This window comes from Ochotona curzoniae, unplaced genomic scaffold (genome assembly GCF_017591425.1).
Source record: "Ochotona curzoniae isolate NIBS_2020 unplaced genomic scaffold, NIBS_Ocur_1.0 contig_605, whole genome shotgun sequence".
NCBI classification, from domain to species: Eukaryota; Metazoa; Chordata; class Mammalia; order Lagomorpha; family Ochotonidae; genus Ochotona; species Ochotona curzoniae.
Window position 1 is genome coordinate 1831149 of NW_024466491.1, and position 16352 is coordinate 1847500.

Consider the following 16352-nt stretch of genomic DNA (forward strand, 5'->3'; position numbering starts at 1 on the left):
TTCCTTGGGGCTCGGCGCCCCCACCCAGCAGAGCCATCATCCTCACCCTGGCTCACCCCGCCCACGTGGCCCCGCCGGCTGTCAGGGTCACGGTCGCCCTCGTCGGCCAGCTCGGCTCCAGGACCCCGCTTCCAGCCACAGACCCCAGCTAGGTCCCAAACGCAAGCGAGCACACGCACAGCGCCCGTTCCCGTGGGGGCACTCTGGCCACCGCGACAAGTCCACACCACGAGTCCTCAAGGTCACGGCCGCGACGGCCGCTGGCGTCCTGCACTTGGTCCGACGCTCCTCGAGCGATGGGCTGTGTGCTTCGGGGAGCGGATGCCGGAGGTCGTGGGGTCCGTGCCCGGTGGTCCGAGGGTCCCCAGTCCCCCCAGACACGGTGGCCGCGGCTCACAATCAGGTGTTTAATCGGACTCCCCGGCTCCCTCCGGGCCAGCTCCCCCCACCCGGCCGCCGCCTGTCCTGGGCCGCGTGCGGGGAGCACGGGGCCACGCAGGCCGAGGGCGCGGCGGTCCCGGCTTTACCGGATCCTGGTGAACAGGTTGAGGACAGACACGGACTCCTGTGGGCAGGACCGGGGGGGAGGGGCTGCTGAGACCACGCGGCCTTGGGGGAGCTCAGCCGCCCGCTCCGTGGCACCCCGCAGCCTCACGCACCTTCGTGGAGCGTGTTTTGCTAAAGACATTCCAGAAGCGCAGCGTCTCGTCTCCAGCACCAGTGACGATGGCCTCCCCATCGGGGGACATGGCCTAGGGGGCCGGGCTGGGGTCACTTGGGGCACGTGCATGGGATAATGCGGGGGGGGAGGTGGTGCGTGCCCGGGGCGGAGTGGGGGGACAGGGAGGCACCGGGCGGTCCCCACTCACCAGGTAGAGGACGCGGTACGAGTGCCCGGTCAGCTTGGCCACCTGGGTCAGCGACGGGTACTTCCACACCAGGATCTGGTTCTGCGAGTAGCCGTGGGTGCTCACCTGGGAGGGCAGGGGATGGCGGGGGGGTCAGAGGGGTGCAGGCGAGGCCCTGGGCTGGCCGCCCCGGCCCCCCGTGACACTCACCAGCTCGTTGGCGTGCTTGGACCAGGCCAGGTTGCACACCTGCGAGCCCGTGTCGATGCACTGCAGCGGCTGGCCCGTGAGCGTGTTCCAGAAGCGGATGCAGCGGTCGGCCGTGCCGCCGCCCGACGCCAGCAGCCCGTGCTGGTGCGGGGACCAGGCGATGGCCTTGACCGCCGCCAGGTGCTCCGTGTACTGCTGCGCCGGCGCCAGGCTCGAGTGGTTCCACACCAGCAGCTGGGGCGGCGAGAGGGGGGCCGGGGGTCAGCGGCCCCCCCCACACCCGCAGCCCACCGCCCCCAAGTCCCGACGCCCCCTGACCTTGTTGTCGTTGCCCCCCGAGGCCAGCAGCTGGTGGTCCGTGGACCACTTGAGGCCGCACACCTCCTGCCGGTGGCCCTGCAGCCGCCGCTCGGACTGCAGCGGTGGCGAGCGGATGTCCCGCTGCAGGATGACACGGTCACGGCTGCCGGACGAGAGCTGCTCGGCGTTCCAGGCCAGCGCCCCTGGGAGGGCAGAGCGGGCTCAGCGAGGCGGCCGGGCCCGGGCACCCATGCCCCCCGTTTCCCCCCAGTGGGGCCCGGGCCTCACCCACACGCGCCGTGTGGCCCTCCAGCACCGACAGCTTCTTGCCAGCCGCCGCGTCCCAGATCTGCACGAAGCCCTTGTGTGTGCCCACGGCCACCAGGTTCCCCTGTGGGAGTGGGGTCGGGTCACACGCGGGCACCCCTTGTGGCTCCCAGCAGGGCAGACGTTGTTGGAGTCAAACTCCTGGACCCGCAGCCACACACGGGTGACCGTAGGACACGAGGTGGCCGGGCGGTGCTCGCCAGGTCTCCCCCACCGCGCCCGGAGCCGGGGGACTCACCCGCTCGGACCAGCCCACCGAGGTCACCGAGTCGCCTTCCACAGAGAGGTCACACAGCCGGGTCACCTGGGGACAGCCCAGCGCAAGGTCAGCACCGCCCGCGGGGATGCCCTCCCGTCCACCCGGGGCCCGGGCCGGCGTGGGCTGCCCGGCCGCACCTGGCTGGTGCACGCGCTCCACAGGTAGACGCAGGTGCCCAGGCCCACGCTGAGCACGTTGAGCGAGGACCAGTCGACCAAGTTCAGGTAGAAGTCGTCCTGCAGCTCGGGCGCGTCCAGCACCTTGAAGGGGATCTTGGAGATCTTGCGGGCCGGCTTCCGCGGCGAGCGCAGCAGCTTCTGGCTGCGGGTGGCAAAGGGGGTCAGGCCCGGCCCACGGAGCCCGGCCGCCCGCCCACAGGCCCACAGAGCCCGGCTGCCCAGCCGCCACCAGGCCCACGGAGCCCGGCCGCCCGCCCACAGGCCCACGGAGCCCGGCCGCCCGCCCACAGGCCCACAGAGCCAGCCTGGCCGCCGCCTGGCCTAGACCCACCTCTTGTTGCTGACGGGGGACAAGGAGTAGGGGGAGACGTCGTTGCCATCGTCGGGGCTCGCACGCTTGGTGCTGAGGGAATACTGGGGGACAAGCACCTGCTCAGTGGGCGGGCTCTCGGGGTGGGGGGGCCCCGCCAGGAAGCAGCATCATGGAGCAACACCTACAGGCTTCCGGCTGCAGCTACTCCACGTGTGTGCATGTACACGTGCACAGCCCCCCACAGGCACACAGCCCCCCAACAGGCACACAGCCCCCCAACAGACAGCACCTCTCCACACACAGCCCTCCCCACGCACACAGCCCTCCCCACACACGCAGCCCTCCACACGCACGCAGCCCTCCCCACACACGCAGCCCTCCCCACAGGCACACAGCCCTCCCCCCACACGCAGCCCTCCCCACAGGCACGCAGCCCTCCCCACAGGCACACAGCCCTCCCCACAGGCACACAGCCCTCCCCACGCACGCAGCCCTCCCCACACACGCAGCCCTCCCCACGCACGCAGCCCTCCCCACAGGCACACAGCCCTCCCTACACACACACAGTCCTCCCCACGCAGGCAGCCCTCCCCACGCACACAGCCCTCCCCACGCAGGCAGCCCTCCCCACGCACACAGCCCTCCCCACAGGCACACAGCCCTCCCCACGCACGCAGCCCTCCCCACGCACGCAGCCCTCCCCACGCACGCAGCCCTCCCCACGCACGCAGGCAGCCCTCCCCCCGCAGGCAGCCCACAGCGGGCGGCTCACTGTGAACAGCCCCTTCCTCTCGGGTGTCGAGGGCTGCAGCCGGCGGTCCTCGGTCTGCGGGTCCTGCACCTTCTCGATGCCGGCACCTAGCAGCTCGTTCTTGAGCAGGGCCGAGTAGGCCAGGCCATCTGCGGGGAGCAGACACGTGAGTGGCTGTGGCTGGGGACCGGAGCGGGCCACACCGGGGCACGACCGTGCTCACCTTTACCGCTGTCCGAGGTGGCGTCCTTGGCTTTCCGGTTTTGGCTGGGAGACTTCTCGTTTTCCTGGGGAGCCGAGAGCAAGCGTGAGGGGGCCCCCAGCCCATGCTGCGGCCCGTCCCCCAGCCCGCTGTCCGCCCAGCACTCACGTTGATTCTGTGGAAGTTGACGCTCCAGTTGGCCCCAGCCCGCGAGGGGATGAAGCGGTCCCCGTGCTTGCTGGGCGAGGACACCGGCGAGTTGGAGGGCGTCAGCGTGCGCCGCAGCTCAGAGACCTGCAGGAGGAGGCCGGGCCGTCACCCCGGGCCCCCCACAAACCCCCCATGCCAGCACGAGGGCAGGCCACGCTGTCACCCGGGGCCTCCCCACATCAGCACCAAAGTGGTCCTGGGCAGGAAGGGCCCACTGCCATTGGGGCTGCAGGTGGAGGGGCAGCAGTGGGCAGGACCTTGTGTGAGGATGCAATACAGGGCGCCCTGCTTCAGCACCCCCACCCCAGCACCCATCCCTCAGGGGCCCTGACCCCGCCTGCCTCATCAACTCCCTCAGCTCTACCCCACAGCTCGCCCAGGGGCTCAGGACGGGACTGCACAGGTGCCGGCAGGGCTGGGCTGGGTCTCTGGTCCCTCCCGCTGGGTGGGTGTGTGCCCAGGGTGATCCTGTGGGGGTGGGGCGGGGGGCACTGCCCAGGGTGGTCCCGCAGGGCAAACCAAGGGGTGCTACCCAGGTGGTCCCGCAGGGCAAGGGGTACTGCCCAGGGAGGTCCTGCAGGGTGGGGGGCGCTGCCCAGGGTGGACGTGGGCACTCACGCAGGGCGGGGGGCGCTGCCCAGGGTGGACGCGGGCACTCACGCAGGGCATGGTGTTCTCTTTCTGCGTGACAATGTGCCGCAGCAGGCGTCGCTCGTAGTCCTGGTCCATGGCGGGGCCTCGTCCAGCTGCAGTGGGAAGGGCAGGTGGGCTCAGGCCTGTGTCCCCCAAGCCCAGGCCTTGGCCTGTCCCAAGGGCCTGGAGGGACGCGGGACCGGTGGGCCTCTCAGAGGAGGCTGCCGGAGAGTGGAGACGGGAAGGGATGGAGAAGTGGGGGGCACAGCCAGCGCAGAATGGCCAGGGGTCAGGGACGTGCAGCCCACCCGTCCACTCTGCACCCATGGGCACCTCGTCACCCAGGGATGGGACACACAGTGGCCACCCGGGGAGGGCAGCAGGGCTGGGGGGCCCATCCCTGGGGGCCTTAGTCTCCTCCAGCCAGGCGGCGGAGCAGGGGGTGCCCCCTCCCAGGGCTTGCTCTGCAGATCAGAGAGAGGCCAGTGCTGACTCCAGGACCCAGCACCGCAGACAAGCTGGTCCCCAGCACTTTAACCATGTGGCCTGGCCATGTCCAAGCACAGGACCAGGTGACCGAGCCGACGGGCCTAGGGGCCCGGGGACCCCTCGAGTCCTTGTCCTGGCTGCTCCAGGCCTCCAGCAACATGCTAGGGCCACAGTCTGTTAGGAGGCCAGTGAGGGCGCCCACTGATACCCACCCCCCTAGGGGCCATGGGGCCACTCAGCGCTCCTGGCTCTGCACCCCTGTAGGGGGCCGGACACAGCGCCCAGCTCCCGGGTTCAGCCCTGCAACCCTTAGGGGGTGGGGTAGGGGGTCGGACACAGCCCAGGCCCTTGGGCCCGGCCCTGTCGCTGAAGGTATTTGGGAGGGTAACAGAAGATGCCCCCTCCCCAAAAAGATGTTTAGGAGTGATGTGTCTGCAGCGCCAGCACCCCATGTGGACACAGGTTCATGTCCCGGCTGCTCCATTTCCCATCCAGCTCCCTGCCTCTGTGCCTGGGAAAGCAGTGGAGGACGGCCCAAGTGCTGGGGACCCTGCACCCGCGTGGGAGACCCGGATGGAGCTCACAGCTTCCGTGTGAGTGTCCGTGTCCACGCTGGCCCTGGGGAGTATGCCAGTGGACACGAAATCTCTTTCCCTCTCTGCAACTCTTTCATGTACATTTTCAAAATCTTTAAAAAAGAGAAAGATGCATTCACGCGGCCAGGCAGCCATTCACCTCCTGAGGGCGGAGCCCAAGGGCTGCGGCCTACACACACACATAGAGGCAGGCAGGCGCGCGCGCGCGCACACACACACACACACACACACACACCACCCCCCCCCCCAAGCAGGAGCTGTGAACACTCTCAGGCAGCAGCTCAGCCCCCCAGCATGTGGGAGCAGCGCGCCCTGGCAGCCGGCTCGGCTTCTAAGAATCCTCCCTAGAAACTTGGCTCCCTGTGGCCTCCTGCGGCCAGGAACCCCAGCTCCCTGCTGCCCTGCCCCACCCCCCAGCCAGGAACCCCAGCTCTGTGCTATCCCCATGGCCAGGAACCCATGCCTCCCCTCCCTGGCATAGCTGAAGACCAGGGCTCCCTGGACGGGCAGGCCTGCAGCCCTGAGCCTTCGCCCCCCAGCCGGGGCGCAGCATGAGCTGCTGGGTCAGGGCAGCCCTCTTAGCCACAGTGCCCCCCTCGCCCAGGGGCCTTCCCTCTGCCAAGGGCCACGCGGACACTTGACCGTCACAAACGCCATGAACTAGCTCCTTCAAAACAGTCTAGTGGGCCAGGCGCTGTGGCCCCACAGTTCCAGCATCCCACAGGAGCGCTGGTTCAAATCTCAGCTCCTCCACTTCCCATCCGTTTGTGCGCTAATGCACAAGCTGACCCCAGTGCTGGCCCGGTCCCAGCCGCTGTGGCCATCGGGGGTGGACCAGCAGGTGCAAGATGGCTGTCCTCCGTCTCTAACTGCTCCAGGTATATAGACAGACCTTCCAGAGCTGCTCTAGAGTGGCTGGAATTCAAGTAGGGCCAAAGGCCACCCCCCCCCACCGCCCTGGGCTGTCCACTGGCCAGACTTGCTCTGCCTCATCCCTGTGCCCCCAGGCTGTGCCATGGGGCTGGTGGATCTGAGCCAGCCAGTGACAAGTGTGTGGCTTCCCGGGCCAGGGGCCCCCAGCCAGGTGGGGGCTGTGAGCTCTGGTTCTCCCTGCTACCCAGTCCAGTTCCAGATCTAAACTCCAGGGCTCTGGAACTTTCTACCAGAGTCCCTCAGACCCAGCTCACCAGAACTGACCCTGGCTGGCTGGCTGTCTCCAAGGATCGAGAGGAGGCAGCGAGCGCCCGGAATCGGGCAATGCAACTAGGGTCTGGCCTGGGCACTCCCGGGGGGCCAGCACCCCAATCAGAGGAACCCCTGTAGTCCCGAGTGGGGGTGGGGACATGCAGCCCAGACCCTGCTGGCCACCACCCCGCCTGGGGACCCGGCCCCGAGGCAGGCCTTGCTGCTGAAATTTGCAGGCCAGTTCCCGCAGCCTCCGGCAGGCACCTGTGACCCGCAGCCCGGCCCCGGGCCCCTCCCTGTTCTGGACAGCAGTTGCACACCACCCACACCTGCCCTGGCCCACCTGCTGGCTGCCACCCTGGCTCCTGCCTGGCCCTGAGGTCCTCTGCGCGTCCCTCCCCCCCGAGCCACGGGCATACACAGGCTGGCCTGGGCCAGACTTGGAGCATCCCACAGCCCACAGCACCAGGCCTACTCGCTCGCTCACTGGGCACTGCCCGCTTCCCAGCTGGTCCCACCTAGCCCCACGCCCCAGAGGACCCGCAGCAGCTGTGGAGCAAGGGCGCTGCCCTGCAGGCCAGGCCGGCGTGCCCCCTCGCTGCAGACCCCACAGCTGGCGGGGCGGTGGGATATGGAGGCTCCCACTCCCACCCAGTCCATGAGAGGACCCAGCCATCCAGCTTGTGGCCGGAGCACAGGACAGCCAGTGGACACACACAACAGCGAGACCCCGGGAGGGGCCCCCAACCAGGGAAGCACTCCCCGAGGCAGGCGCCAGCGCTGCCTACGAGGACCGGCCACTATGGCCACCCTCTCGGCCCAGGCAGAGCCCCGGGCAGGACCCAGCCATGGCGGAGCACTACACAGCCAGGGACAGGAGTTGCGCACGGCGGGAAGGGGCAACCGGTAGGTCCCGGGGTAACCGCAGGCACCTCACACGCCATATGGGAGACCCAGGGGCAGGAAGTGGGGGTGATGGTGCTGGGTACCCCTCTAAAATGGCAGGACTGAACACACAGAGTGGCCCAGGCTGGCTCCCCTGCATATGCAGCTGGGAGACAACCCGGGAGGGGCACACGGGGGTCAGAGGACAGCCCAGGAGCGACGCACAGGTGGCTGAGGACAGCCCAGGAGGGACACACGGGGGCCAGAGGACAGCCCAGGAGGGACACACAGGTGGCTGAGGACAGCCCAGGAGGGACACACAGGTGGCTGAGGACAGCCCAGGAGGGACACACAGGTGGCTGAGGACAGCCCAGGAGGGACACACAGGTGGCTGAGGACAGCCCAGGAGGGACACACAGGTGGCTGAGGACAGCCCAGGAGGGACACACAGGTGGCTGAGGACAGCCCAGGAGCGACACACAGGTGGCTGAGGACAGCCCAGGAGGGACACACAGGGGTCAGAGGACAGCCCAGGAGGGACACACAGGTGGCTGAGGACAGCCCAGGAGCGACACACAGGTGGCTGAGGACAGCCCAGGAGGGACACACAGGTGGCTGAGGCCCAGGAGGCACACAGGGCTGAGGCAGCCAGGAGGGACACACAGGTGGCTGAGGACAGCCCAGGAGGGACACACAGGGGTCAGAGGACAGCCCAGGAGCGACACACAGGGGTCAGAGGACAGCCCAGGAGGGACACACCGAGACACATAGGGGGCCAGGGGGCCAGCTCAGGAGGGGTACATGGGGCACACAGGGGGCCAGGGACAGCTCAAGAGAGACACAGGGGGGCCGGGGGATCGCCTAGGAGAGACACATGGGACATACAAGGGGACAGTTCAGGAAGGACATAGGGCTCAGGGAGCCGAGGGGACAGCTCAGGAAGGGCACACAGGAGGCCGGGGGACAGCCCAGGAGGGACAGACAGGGGGCTGGGGACAGTCCAGGAGGGACACATGGGGCTGGCAGAACCAGCAGCCAAGGTGCCCAAAGCCCCAATGAGATCTCGGGGTTCACGACCCGCCAACCACACACAGGATGGGGACAAGCCGGGTCACTTGCAGGTGGCCAGTGGTCACTCCAGCCCCATGCAGCCCTCCAGGGTGGGGACCCTTGCCGGGCACTGTGGGGCGTGGAGCAGCATCCCCAACCCCTCACTCTCAGCCAGCAACACCCCCAGTGTCAACAACCACCTTGAGCCACGACAGGTGCAGCCCAGGTGCCTCTGCCGCCTGAGTCAGGGACGCCGAGCATGGGAGTCACAGGGCGGCTGGGCAGGAGGGGGCACCCCCAGGGAGATGCTGCAGAACCCCAGCCAGGCTCCCCAGCACCCCACACCCAGGGTGCCTGTGTGTGGGGCTCCCTGGGGGGTCGCACACCTGCACCCCCAGGCATGACTGACAGGTGTGTGGAGGGGGTCCCTGCTAACACCTGTCTGGGCCATGAAGGCAGTAGGCAGGTAGGGTGACCCCGGAGCCCCGGGCACCCAGGAAGTAGCGCATTTCCGGGTCCTGAGCAGTCCAACCTGGTGCAGGTGCCTGGGTGTGGGCGACCCAGGCCCAGCCGGCCACGGCGGGGGGCTTCAGGGTGGGGAGGTCCGTCAGAAGAGGCCCAGCTTGCAGGGAGGCAGGGCAGTGTATGCTGGAGAGTGGGGTCCTGGGCAGCCAGGGCAGTGTGGTCCTGGGCAGGGGGTCCTGGGCAGAGGGTCCTGGGGAGCCAGGGCAGTGTGGCCCTGGGCAGGGGGTCCTGGGCAGCTAGGGCAGTGTAGTCCTGATGAGGGGGTCCTGGGCAGTGTGGTCCTGGGCAGGGGGTCCTGGGGAGCGGGGTCCTGGGCAGGAGGTCCTGGGGAGCGGGGTCCTGGGCAGTGTGGCCCTGGGGAGCGGGGTCCTGGGCAGGGGGTCCTGGGCAGAGGGTCCTGGGGAGCCAGGGCAGTGTGGCCCTGGGCAGTGTGGTCCTGGGGAGCGGGTCCTGGGCAGGGGGTCCTGGACAGTGTGGTCCTGGGGAGCGGGGTCCTGGGCAGGGGGTCATGGGCAGTGTGGTCCTGGGCAGGGGGTCCTGGGCAGCTAGGGCAGTGTAGTCCTGATGAGGGGGTCCTGGGCAGGGGATCCTGGGCAGGGGGTCCTGGGGAGCGGGTCCTGGGCAGGGGGTCCTGGGCAGTGTGGTCCTGGGCAGGGGGTCCTGGGCAGGGGGTCCTGGGCAGTGTGGTCCTGGGGAGCGGGTCCTGGGCAGTGTGGCCCTGGGCAGGGGGTCCTGGGGAGCGGGGTCCTGGGCAGGGGGTCCTGGGCAGTGTGGCCCTGGGCAGGGGGTCCTGGGGAGCGGGGTCCTGGGGAGCGGGTCCTGGGCAGTGTGGCCCTGGGCAGTGTGGTCCTGGGGAGCGGGGTCCTGGGCAGGGGGTCCTGGGCAGGGGGTCCTGGGCAGTGTGGTCCTGGGGAGCGGGTCCTGGGCAGTGGGCAGGGGACAGCCCAGCAGGGACACACGGGGCACACAGGGGGCCGGGACAGCCCAGCAGGGACACCCGGGGGTCGCGGGCAGCGGGGTCCCGGGCAGGTCCTGGGGGTCGCCGCCGCGCCCACACGGGGGGCGGGTCCTTACCTGGCTCGCCGCCCGCCGGCCTCCCGCCGGCCTCCCGCCGGCCCCGCCTCGCCAGGCGTGGCGCCGCTCCCGCCTCGGGGCCGCCCGCCGCTCCGCCAGGCCCCGTCGCCTCAGCCCCGCGCCGGGACGCCGGCTCTCCGCGCTGCCTTAATATGGCGGCGTCGCTGCTCCGCGGCCGCCCGGCTCCCGCCCGCCGCCGCCGCCGCGCGCGTCCCCGCCGCCGCCCGCGCACGCGCGCGCGTCCCCCGCCGCCAGACACGCCCCCGGCGCCGCACGCAACCACGCCCCCCGCGGCCGGACACGCCCCCGGCGCCGCACGCAACCACGCCCCCTGGTGTCGCGCTTTCTCGGACACGCCCCTTTCTCGGGCGCCACGGCGCCTGCGCGCCTCGGGCATCTCGGGAAGAGTGACGTCACACCGATTCGAATCAATACAGGAAGCGCGCCCCCACGCGTTGCCCAGGGCAACGGCGGCCGGAAGAGCTTGGACCGAGCTGGGGCGGGGCGGCAGGACTGCGGACCCTTGCATCCCTTGACGCCGACACAGCTGACCCCCGACACGGCTGACCCCCTGACCAAGGCTGACCCCCTGACCATGACTGACCCCCCCGACACGCTGACCCCCTGACCATGACTGACCCCCTGACCATGACTGACCCCCCCCACACACGGCTGACCCCCTGACCATGACTGACCCCCCTGACACGGCTCACTCCCTGACCATGACTGACCCCCCTGACACGGCTGACCCCCTGACCATGACTGACCCCCCAACAGGGCTGACCCCCCCAACACGCTGACCCCTGACCATGGCTGACCTAATGACCATGACTGACCCCCTGACCATGACAGACCTCCAGACACGGCTGATCCTTCGACACGGCTGACCCCCGACACGGCTGACCCTCAACACGGCTGAACCCCCCAAAAACAGCTGACCCTCGACATGGCTGACCCCACAACACAGCTGACCCCCCAACCATGACTGATCCCCGACACAGCTGACCCCTGACCATGGCTGACCCCCTGACCATGACTGACCCCCTGACCATGACTGACCCCCCTGACCATGGCTGACCCCCTGACCATGACTGACCCCTGACCATGACTGACCCCCGACACGGCTGATCCCCCAACACTGCTGACCCCCAACAAGGCTGACCCCCGACACGGCTGACCCCTGACACATCTGACCCCCTGATACTGCTGACCCCCGACACTGCTGACCAGGCCACGCGGACAGCTGGACCCCAAGGCCTGGCACCCAGCTGCCCATTCTTCCCTCCTTCCTGCAGCCCGACTCTCAGGCCGCACTGCCCACGCTGCTCAGCACTGCAGCCAGGGGGGCAGTGGACATTGCCCCGGGAGGTTGGGCCCACGCAGGACACTGACCGCTGCTGGACGCGGCTGATACACAAGCTCCATCAGGTTCCCTACAGGGGTGCAGGGGCCCAAGGACTTGGGGTGTCCTTTGTTGCTTTCCCAGGCACATCAGAAGGGGGCAGATGGACCCCACCTGGTCCCCATACTAGAGGCTGACATTTTTTTAAGATTTATTTATTTTGGGGCCCGGCGCTGTAGCCTAGTGGCTAAAGTCCTCCTCACCTTGAACGCGCCCAGGATCCCATATGGGCGCCAGTTCGGATCCCGGCTGCTCCACTTCCCATCCAGCTCCCTGCCTGTGGCCTGGGAAAGCAGTGGAGGACGGCCCAAAGCCTTGGGACCCTGCACCCGCGTGGGAGACCCGGAAGAGGCTCCTGGCTCCCAGTCTCCTCCTCTCTGTATATCTGAGTTTGCAATAAAAAAGATTTATTTTTATTGGGTAGGCAGATTTGCAGAGAGGAGGAGAGGCTGCTGTTGAGTCCCCAGGTAACCGCAACAGCTGGAGCTGTGCTGATCCAAGGGCAGGAGCCAGGAGCCTCTTCCGGGTCTCCCACGCGGGTGCAGGGTCCCAAGGCTTTGGGCCGTCCTCCACTGCTTTCCCAGGCCACAGGCAGGGAGCTGGATGGGAAGTGGAGCAGCCGGGATCCGAACCGGCGACCAAATGGGATCCCGGGCGTGCAAGGTGAGGATTTTAGCCATTGGGGCTGCCCCCCCCCACACACACCTTTAAAAACAAACTTGTTTTTATTTACATAGTGAGGGCCTGCCCGCTGACTCACTGATGTGCGTCCCTCCCAGGAGGGTGGCCCAAGCTTGACTCAGCACCCAGGCCTGGCCTCCCCCCTATCAGCAGGAAGCAGACCAGCCAGGCCTGAGGTCTGGCGCCCCTGCCCGGCAGGACGGGTGGACCAAAGCAGGGGCTCGACCCACTGCACCCCAACACCATCTTTGGCTGCTTGGCTCCCTCAGGGGACGGCAGGAGAGGGTGTGTGTTCGCAGACGAGGTCGCACCCACCCCCCGTGGCATGCATGAGCGCCTGGAGCACCGTCCACAGGCCTTGGGAGGACCCTGAGACCCGGGCCAGAGGTGGGGTCCCTGGGCAGACCTGGCAGGCCAGAATGCTCCCTCCACCGGGGTCCACCTGCACCCCGGACAGGGCAGGGCAGGGCAGGCTCCTTCCACCGGGGTCCACCTGCACCCCTGGACAGGGCAGGGCAGGCTCCTTCCACCGGGGTCCACCTGCACCCCTGGACAGGGCAGGGCAGGCTCCTTCCACCGGGGTCCACCTGCACCCCTGGACAGGGCAGGGCAGGGCAGGCTCCTTCCACCGGGGTCCACCTGCACCCCTGGACAGGGCAGGGCAGGCTCCTTCCACCGGGGTCCACCTGCACCCCTGGACAGGGCAGGGCAGGGCAGGCTCCTTCCACCGGGGTCCACCTGCACCCCGGACAGGGCAAGGCAGGGCAGGCTCCTTCCACCGGGGTCCACCTGCACCCCTGGACAGGGCAGGGCAGGCTCCTTCCACCGGGGTCCACCTGCACCCCTGGACAGGGCAGGCTCCTTCCACCGGGGTCCACCTGCACCCCTGGACAGGGCAAGGCAGGGCAGGCTCCTTCCACCGGGGTCCACCTGCACCCCGGACAGGGCAGGGCAGGGCAGGGCAGGGTCCTTCCACCGGGGTCCCCCAGCACCGAGGGCCCGGCTGTCCGGGGCGAGGACACCCCGCCGGCCTTTGGGGCGCCCCGGAGTCCCCCACCCGACAGGCCTGGCCCCGCCTCCGCGCATGCGCCGTGGCTAGCCGCCCCGTCCGGCTGGGCAGTGCCATCTCCGCTCGCGGGAGGGAGGCGGTAGCGAAGCCGGCGAGGAAAGGCCGACGCGGCCCCGGCCCGCTCCCCGAGCACCGTCCCCGGCTTCGGAGGCCGCCGGGCGGCGGGTTCGGCTCCTCGGCCATCCGGGCCCGGCGCCGCCGCCGCGCCCACCCCCCGCGCCCGCCTGCCTTGGTTCCGTCCGCGCCGGTCACGTGGGCGGAAGATGGCGGCCTGCAGGGCGCACCGTGAGTGAAGGCGGAACGGCCCCGGGCGGTCGGTGAGTCCAGCGGGGATCGGGGTGTGGGGTCGGGGAAGGGGGACCTGGGGTCGGGGAAGGGGGACCTGGGGATCAGGGAAGGGAGACCTGGGGCCGGGGAAGGGGGACCTGGGGCCGGGGAAGGGGGACATGGGGGCCTGGGAAGGGGGACATGGGGTCGGGGAAGGGGGATCTGGGGTCGGGGAAGGGGGATCGGGGTGTGGGGTCGGGGAAGGGAGACCTGGGGCCGGGGAAGGGGGACCTGGGGCCGGGAAGGGGGACATGGGGTCGGGGAAGGGGGACATGGGGTCGGGGAAGGGGGATCGGGGTGTGGGGTCGGGGAAGGGAGACCTGGGGCCGGGGAAGGGGGACCTGGGGCCGGGGAAGGGGGATCTGCGGATGGGGTGTCAGGGAAAGGGGATCTGGGGGTCTGGGTGTCCCGAAGTCCGGATCCCTGTCCCCCGATGCGGGGTACCCCCTTTCCCCGGTGCTGCCCTTGAGGGGTGTCCTCCCCCGGTCTGTGGGGTGACGCTGGTGTGTGTGGGGTGCCCTCCCTGGGTCAGTGGGGTACGATGGTGTTGGGGGTTGGTGTGTATGGGGGTGCTGAGCCCCGTCACCCTGTAGGCCCAGGGCACATCCCCGTTCCCATGGTGTGAGATGGGGGGCTTGGAGTGGCCGGGAGTTCCACCCTGGACTCCCTGAAGCCAGAGGGACATGAACCTTGTAAGACTGTACCCCCTGAAAAAAGACTAGCCCAGTTCTCATTTGCCCACACCCCTAAACTTTGGGTTTTGAAAAGGCCTCCCAGAAACTTGAAGGAACCCCCAAATGTGTTCGTATTTAAGTGGTCCTGCCTGCTGGCTCATCGCCCCTGTTCCCCAGGGTGTGCAGCCGAGCAGGGTTGGGGGCCGGGGTGTCTGTGACCCCCATTTCCATCCTTTGGCTGCAGGTCTGAGTGGACGCCATGGTGACGGAGTCGGAGCTGGAGGCCATCGGGCGCACGCTGGTGGACCCTGGGCAGCCCCTGCAGGCCCGCTTCCGGGCGCTGTTCACACTGCGTGGGCTCGGGGGCCCCGGCGCCATCTCCTGGATCAGCCAGGCCTTTGGGGATGACTCGGCCCTGCTCAAGCACGAGCTGGCCTACTGCCTGGGCCAGATGCAGGACACAAGCGCCATCCCCGTGCTGGTGGCCGTGCTGCAAGACCGGGCGCAGGAGCCCATGGTGCGCCACGAGGCCGGTGAGTGGCCGGAAGGACACGTGTCCTGGCACGGGCTGTGGCCGGGGAGGTCTGACAGGTGCCATTCCAGATCCTGGCCTGCAGCGTGTGTCCACTGCCGCTCCAGCAGAAGTGGCCCCGGGCAGGAACCCCTCTCCCCTTGGTCCTATGCAGCCCTGAATTTGTCCTGCCCCCTTTGCAGGGGAGGCCCTGGGAGCTATTGGGGACCCCCAGGTCCTGGAGCTGCTGAAGGAATACTCCGCGGACCCAGTGCCAGAGGTGAGCAGGCCTCTCCCTGTCCCAGGGTGGAGCAGGGCATCCAGGCCACCCTGATGCTCCTTGCCCCGTTTGTGGCCCCTCATGCCCACCCACTCGCCCAACAGGTGGCTGAGACGTGCCAGCTGGCAGTGCGGCGGCTGGAGTGGCTGCAGCAGCACGGCCGGGAGCCAGCAGTTGGGCCCTACCTGTCCGTGGACCCCGCGCCACCAGCCGAAGAGAGTGACGTGGCACGCCTGCGGGCAACACTGCTGGACGAGGCCCTGCCGCTCTTCGACCGCTACCGCGCCATGTTCGCCCTGCGCAATGTGGGCGGTGAGGAGGCCGCCCTGGCGCTGGCTGAGGGTGAGGAAAAAGAATGGGTCCCAGGGCGGGCAGGTGGCTGGGGTCCAGGTCCCCACGCGTGACCCCCGTCTCTTCCTGTCCCACAGGTCTGCGCTGTGGCAGTGCCCTGTTCCGGCACGAGGTGGGCTACGTGCTGGGTCAGCTGCAGCACGAGGCGGCTATTCCCGAGTTGGCAGCGGCCCTGGCGCGCCGGGCCGAGAACGCCATGGTACGGCATGAGTGCGCCGAGGCCCTGGGTGCCATCGCGCAGCCTGCCTGCCTGGCAGCGCTGCGGGCGCACGCGGCCGACCCCGAGCGCGTGGTGCGGGAGAGCTGTGAGGTGGCCCTGGACATGTACCAGCATGAGCGCGGGCAGGCCTTCCAGTACGCCGACGGGCTGGAGCGCGTGCGCGCGCGCCCCTGCTAGAGGTGCCAGGGTGCTCAGCGGGTGCCTGCGCCACCCAGAGCCTAGCTGGGTGACCTGGCTGTCCGTGGGCCGCTGCCCCAGCACCAGGGGTGGACGTTGGAAGACCCAGTGGCTGTTCTGGGCAGTGGAGGGTCTTCAGGGCAGGACCAGGGCCCTAGGAAGTGGCCTGGGCCAGGGTGCTGGAGCCCACAGAGGGATCCACGGCGGCCAGGGTGCTGCCCACAGGGGAACAATAAATTATTTTTGCGCAAGTGCAGACTCCTCTGTGTGTGGGGTGGGGAGGGCTGCCCTGGGGGCGGGCAGGGCCCAGGAGTGGTGGCCAGGGGTCCTGCAGACACTGCGAGGTCGTCACCTGGGCCTCCCTCGCAGTGACCGGGAGGTGCCACCTGCCCGGCTTCCAGAAGACAAAGTCCTGGCGCATCCTCTGTAAAGTGGCTGCCAAGGGCCTGGCACCATGGCTCAATAGGCGACTCCTCCCATCCCAGCCACCCATATCCATGGGGCGCCGGTTCGAATCCCAGCAGCCCCACTTCCCATCCAGCTCCCTGCCTGTGGCCTGGGAAAGCAGTGGAGGACGGCCCAAAGCCTTGGGACCCTGCACCCACATGGGAGACCCGGAAGAGG

At 69.0% G+C, this 16352-nt stretch overlaps 2 protein-coding genes across 5 annotated transcripts; one reads left to right on the forward strand and one right to left on the reverse strand.

Moving 5' to 3' along the window:
• Positions 1-393: 393 nt before the first annotated feature.
• FZR1 (fizzy and cell division cycle 20 related 1) lies at positions 394-11495 on the reverse strand. 2 transcript variants are annotated; one of them, XM_040990476.1, is made up of 14 exons: positions 11358-11495; positions 4260-4345; positions 3558-3683; positions 3411-3474; positions 3209-3336; positions 2455-2537; positions 2082-2265; positions 1924-1989; positions 1647-1749; positions 1377-1561; positions 1059-1292; positions 870-974; positions 660-752; positions 394-565 (listed from the first exon to the last, which is right to left on the reverse strand). In XM_040990476.1, exons 2-14 carry the CDS (start codon positions 4326-4328, stop codon positions 524-526), a joined length of 1482 nt encoding a protein of 493 aa, XP_040846410.1. In that variant the 5' UTR covers positions 4329-4345; positions 11358-11495; the 3' UTR covers positions 394-523. The 2 variants fall into 2 exon arrangements, with proteins under 2 accessions (XP_040846410.1, XP_040846409.1); XM_040990475.1 differs by having other exon boundaries at positions 4218-4345.
• Positions 11496-12480: 985 nt separating this feature from the next.
• Positions 12481-15979, forward strand: DOHH (deoxyhypusine hydroxylase). Of its 3 annotated transcripts, XR_005884868.1 has the most exons (6): positions 13201-13505; positions 14434-14722; positions 14904-14980; positions 15085-15322; positions 15409-15783; positions 15838-15979. XR_005884868.1 is itself a non-coding variant. In XM_040990478.1 (5 exons), the coding sequence occupies exons 2-5, from the start codon at positions 14449-14451 to the stop codon at positions 15726-15728; spliced, it is 909 nt and encodes a 302-aa protein (XP_040846412.1). In that variant the 5' UTR covers positions 12481-12506; positions 14434-14448; the 3' UTR covers positions 15729-15979. The 3 variants fall into 3 exon arrangements, 2 of the variants coding, with proteins under 2 accessions (XP_040846412.1, XP_040846411.1); XM_040990478.1 differs by lacking the exon at positions 13201-13505 and adding an exon at positions 12481-12506 and having other exon boundaries at positions 15409-15979; XM_040990477.1 differs by having other exon boundaries at positions 13202-13505; positions 15409-15979.
• The last annotated feature ends 373 nt before the right edge of the window (positions 15980-16352 follow it).

What these genes read in the sequence shown, in the direction of transcription:
- FZR1 (XM_040990475.1), bottom strand. Translation starts at nt 4,328, where the DNA reads ATGGACCAGGACTACGAGCGACGCCTGCTGCGGCACATTGTCACGCAG. An exon ending in TCAACTTCCACAGAATCAAC is followed by an intron (nt 3,475 to 3,557) that starts GTGAGTGCTGGG and finishes TCGGCTCCCCAG; the next exon opens with GAAAACGAGAAGTCTCCCAG. An exon ending in CACCTCGGACAGCGGTAAAG is followed by an intron (nt 3,337 to 3,410) that starts GTGAGCACGGTC and finishes TGCTCCCCGCAG; the next exon opens with ATGGCCTGGCCTACTCGGCC.
- DOHH (XM_040990478.1), top strand. Translation starts at nt 14,449, where the DNA reads ATGGTGACGGAGTCGGAGCTGGAGGCCATCGGGCGCACGCTGGTGGAC. An exon ending in CATGGTGCGCCACGAGGCCG is followed by an intron (nt 14,723 to 14,903) that starts GTGAGTGGCCGG and finishes CCCCCTTTGCAG; the next exon opens with GGGAGGCCCTGGGAGCTATT. An exon ending in CCGCGGACCCAGTGCCAGAG is followed by an intron (nt 14,981 to 15,084) that starts GTGAGCAGGCCT and finishes CTCGCCCAACAG; the next exon opens with GTGGCTGAGACGTGCCAGCT.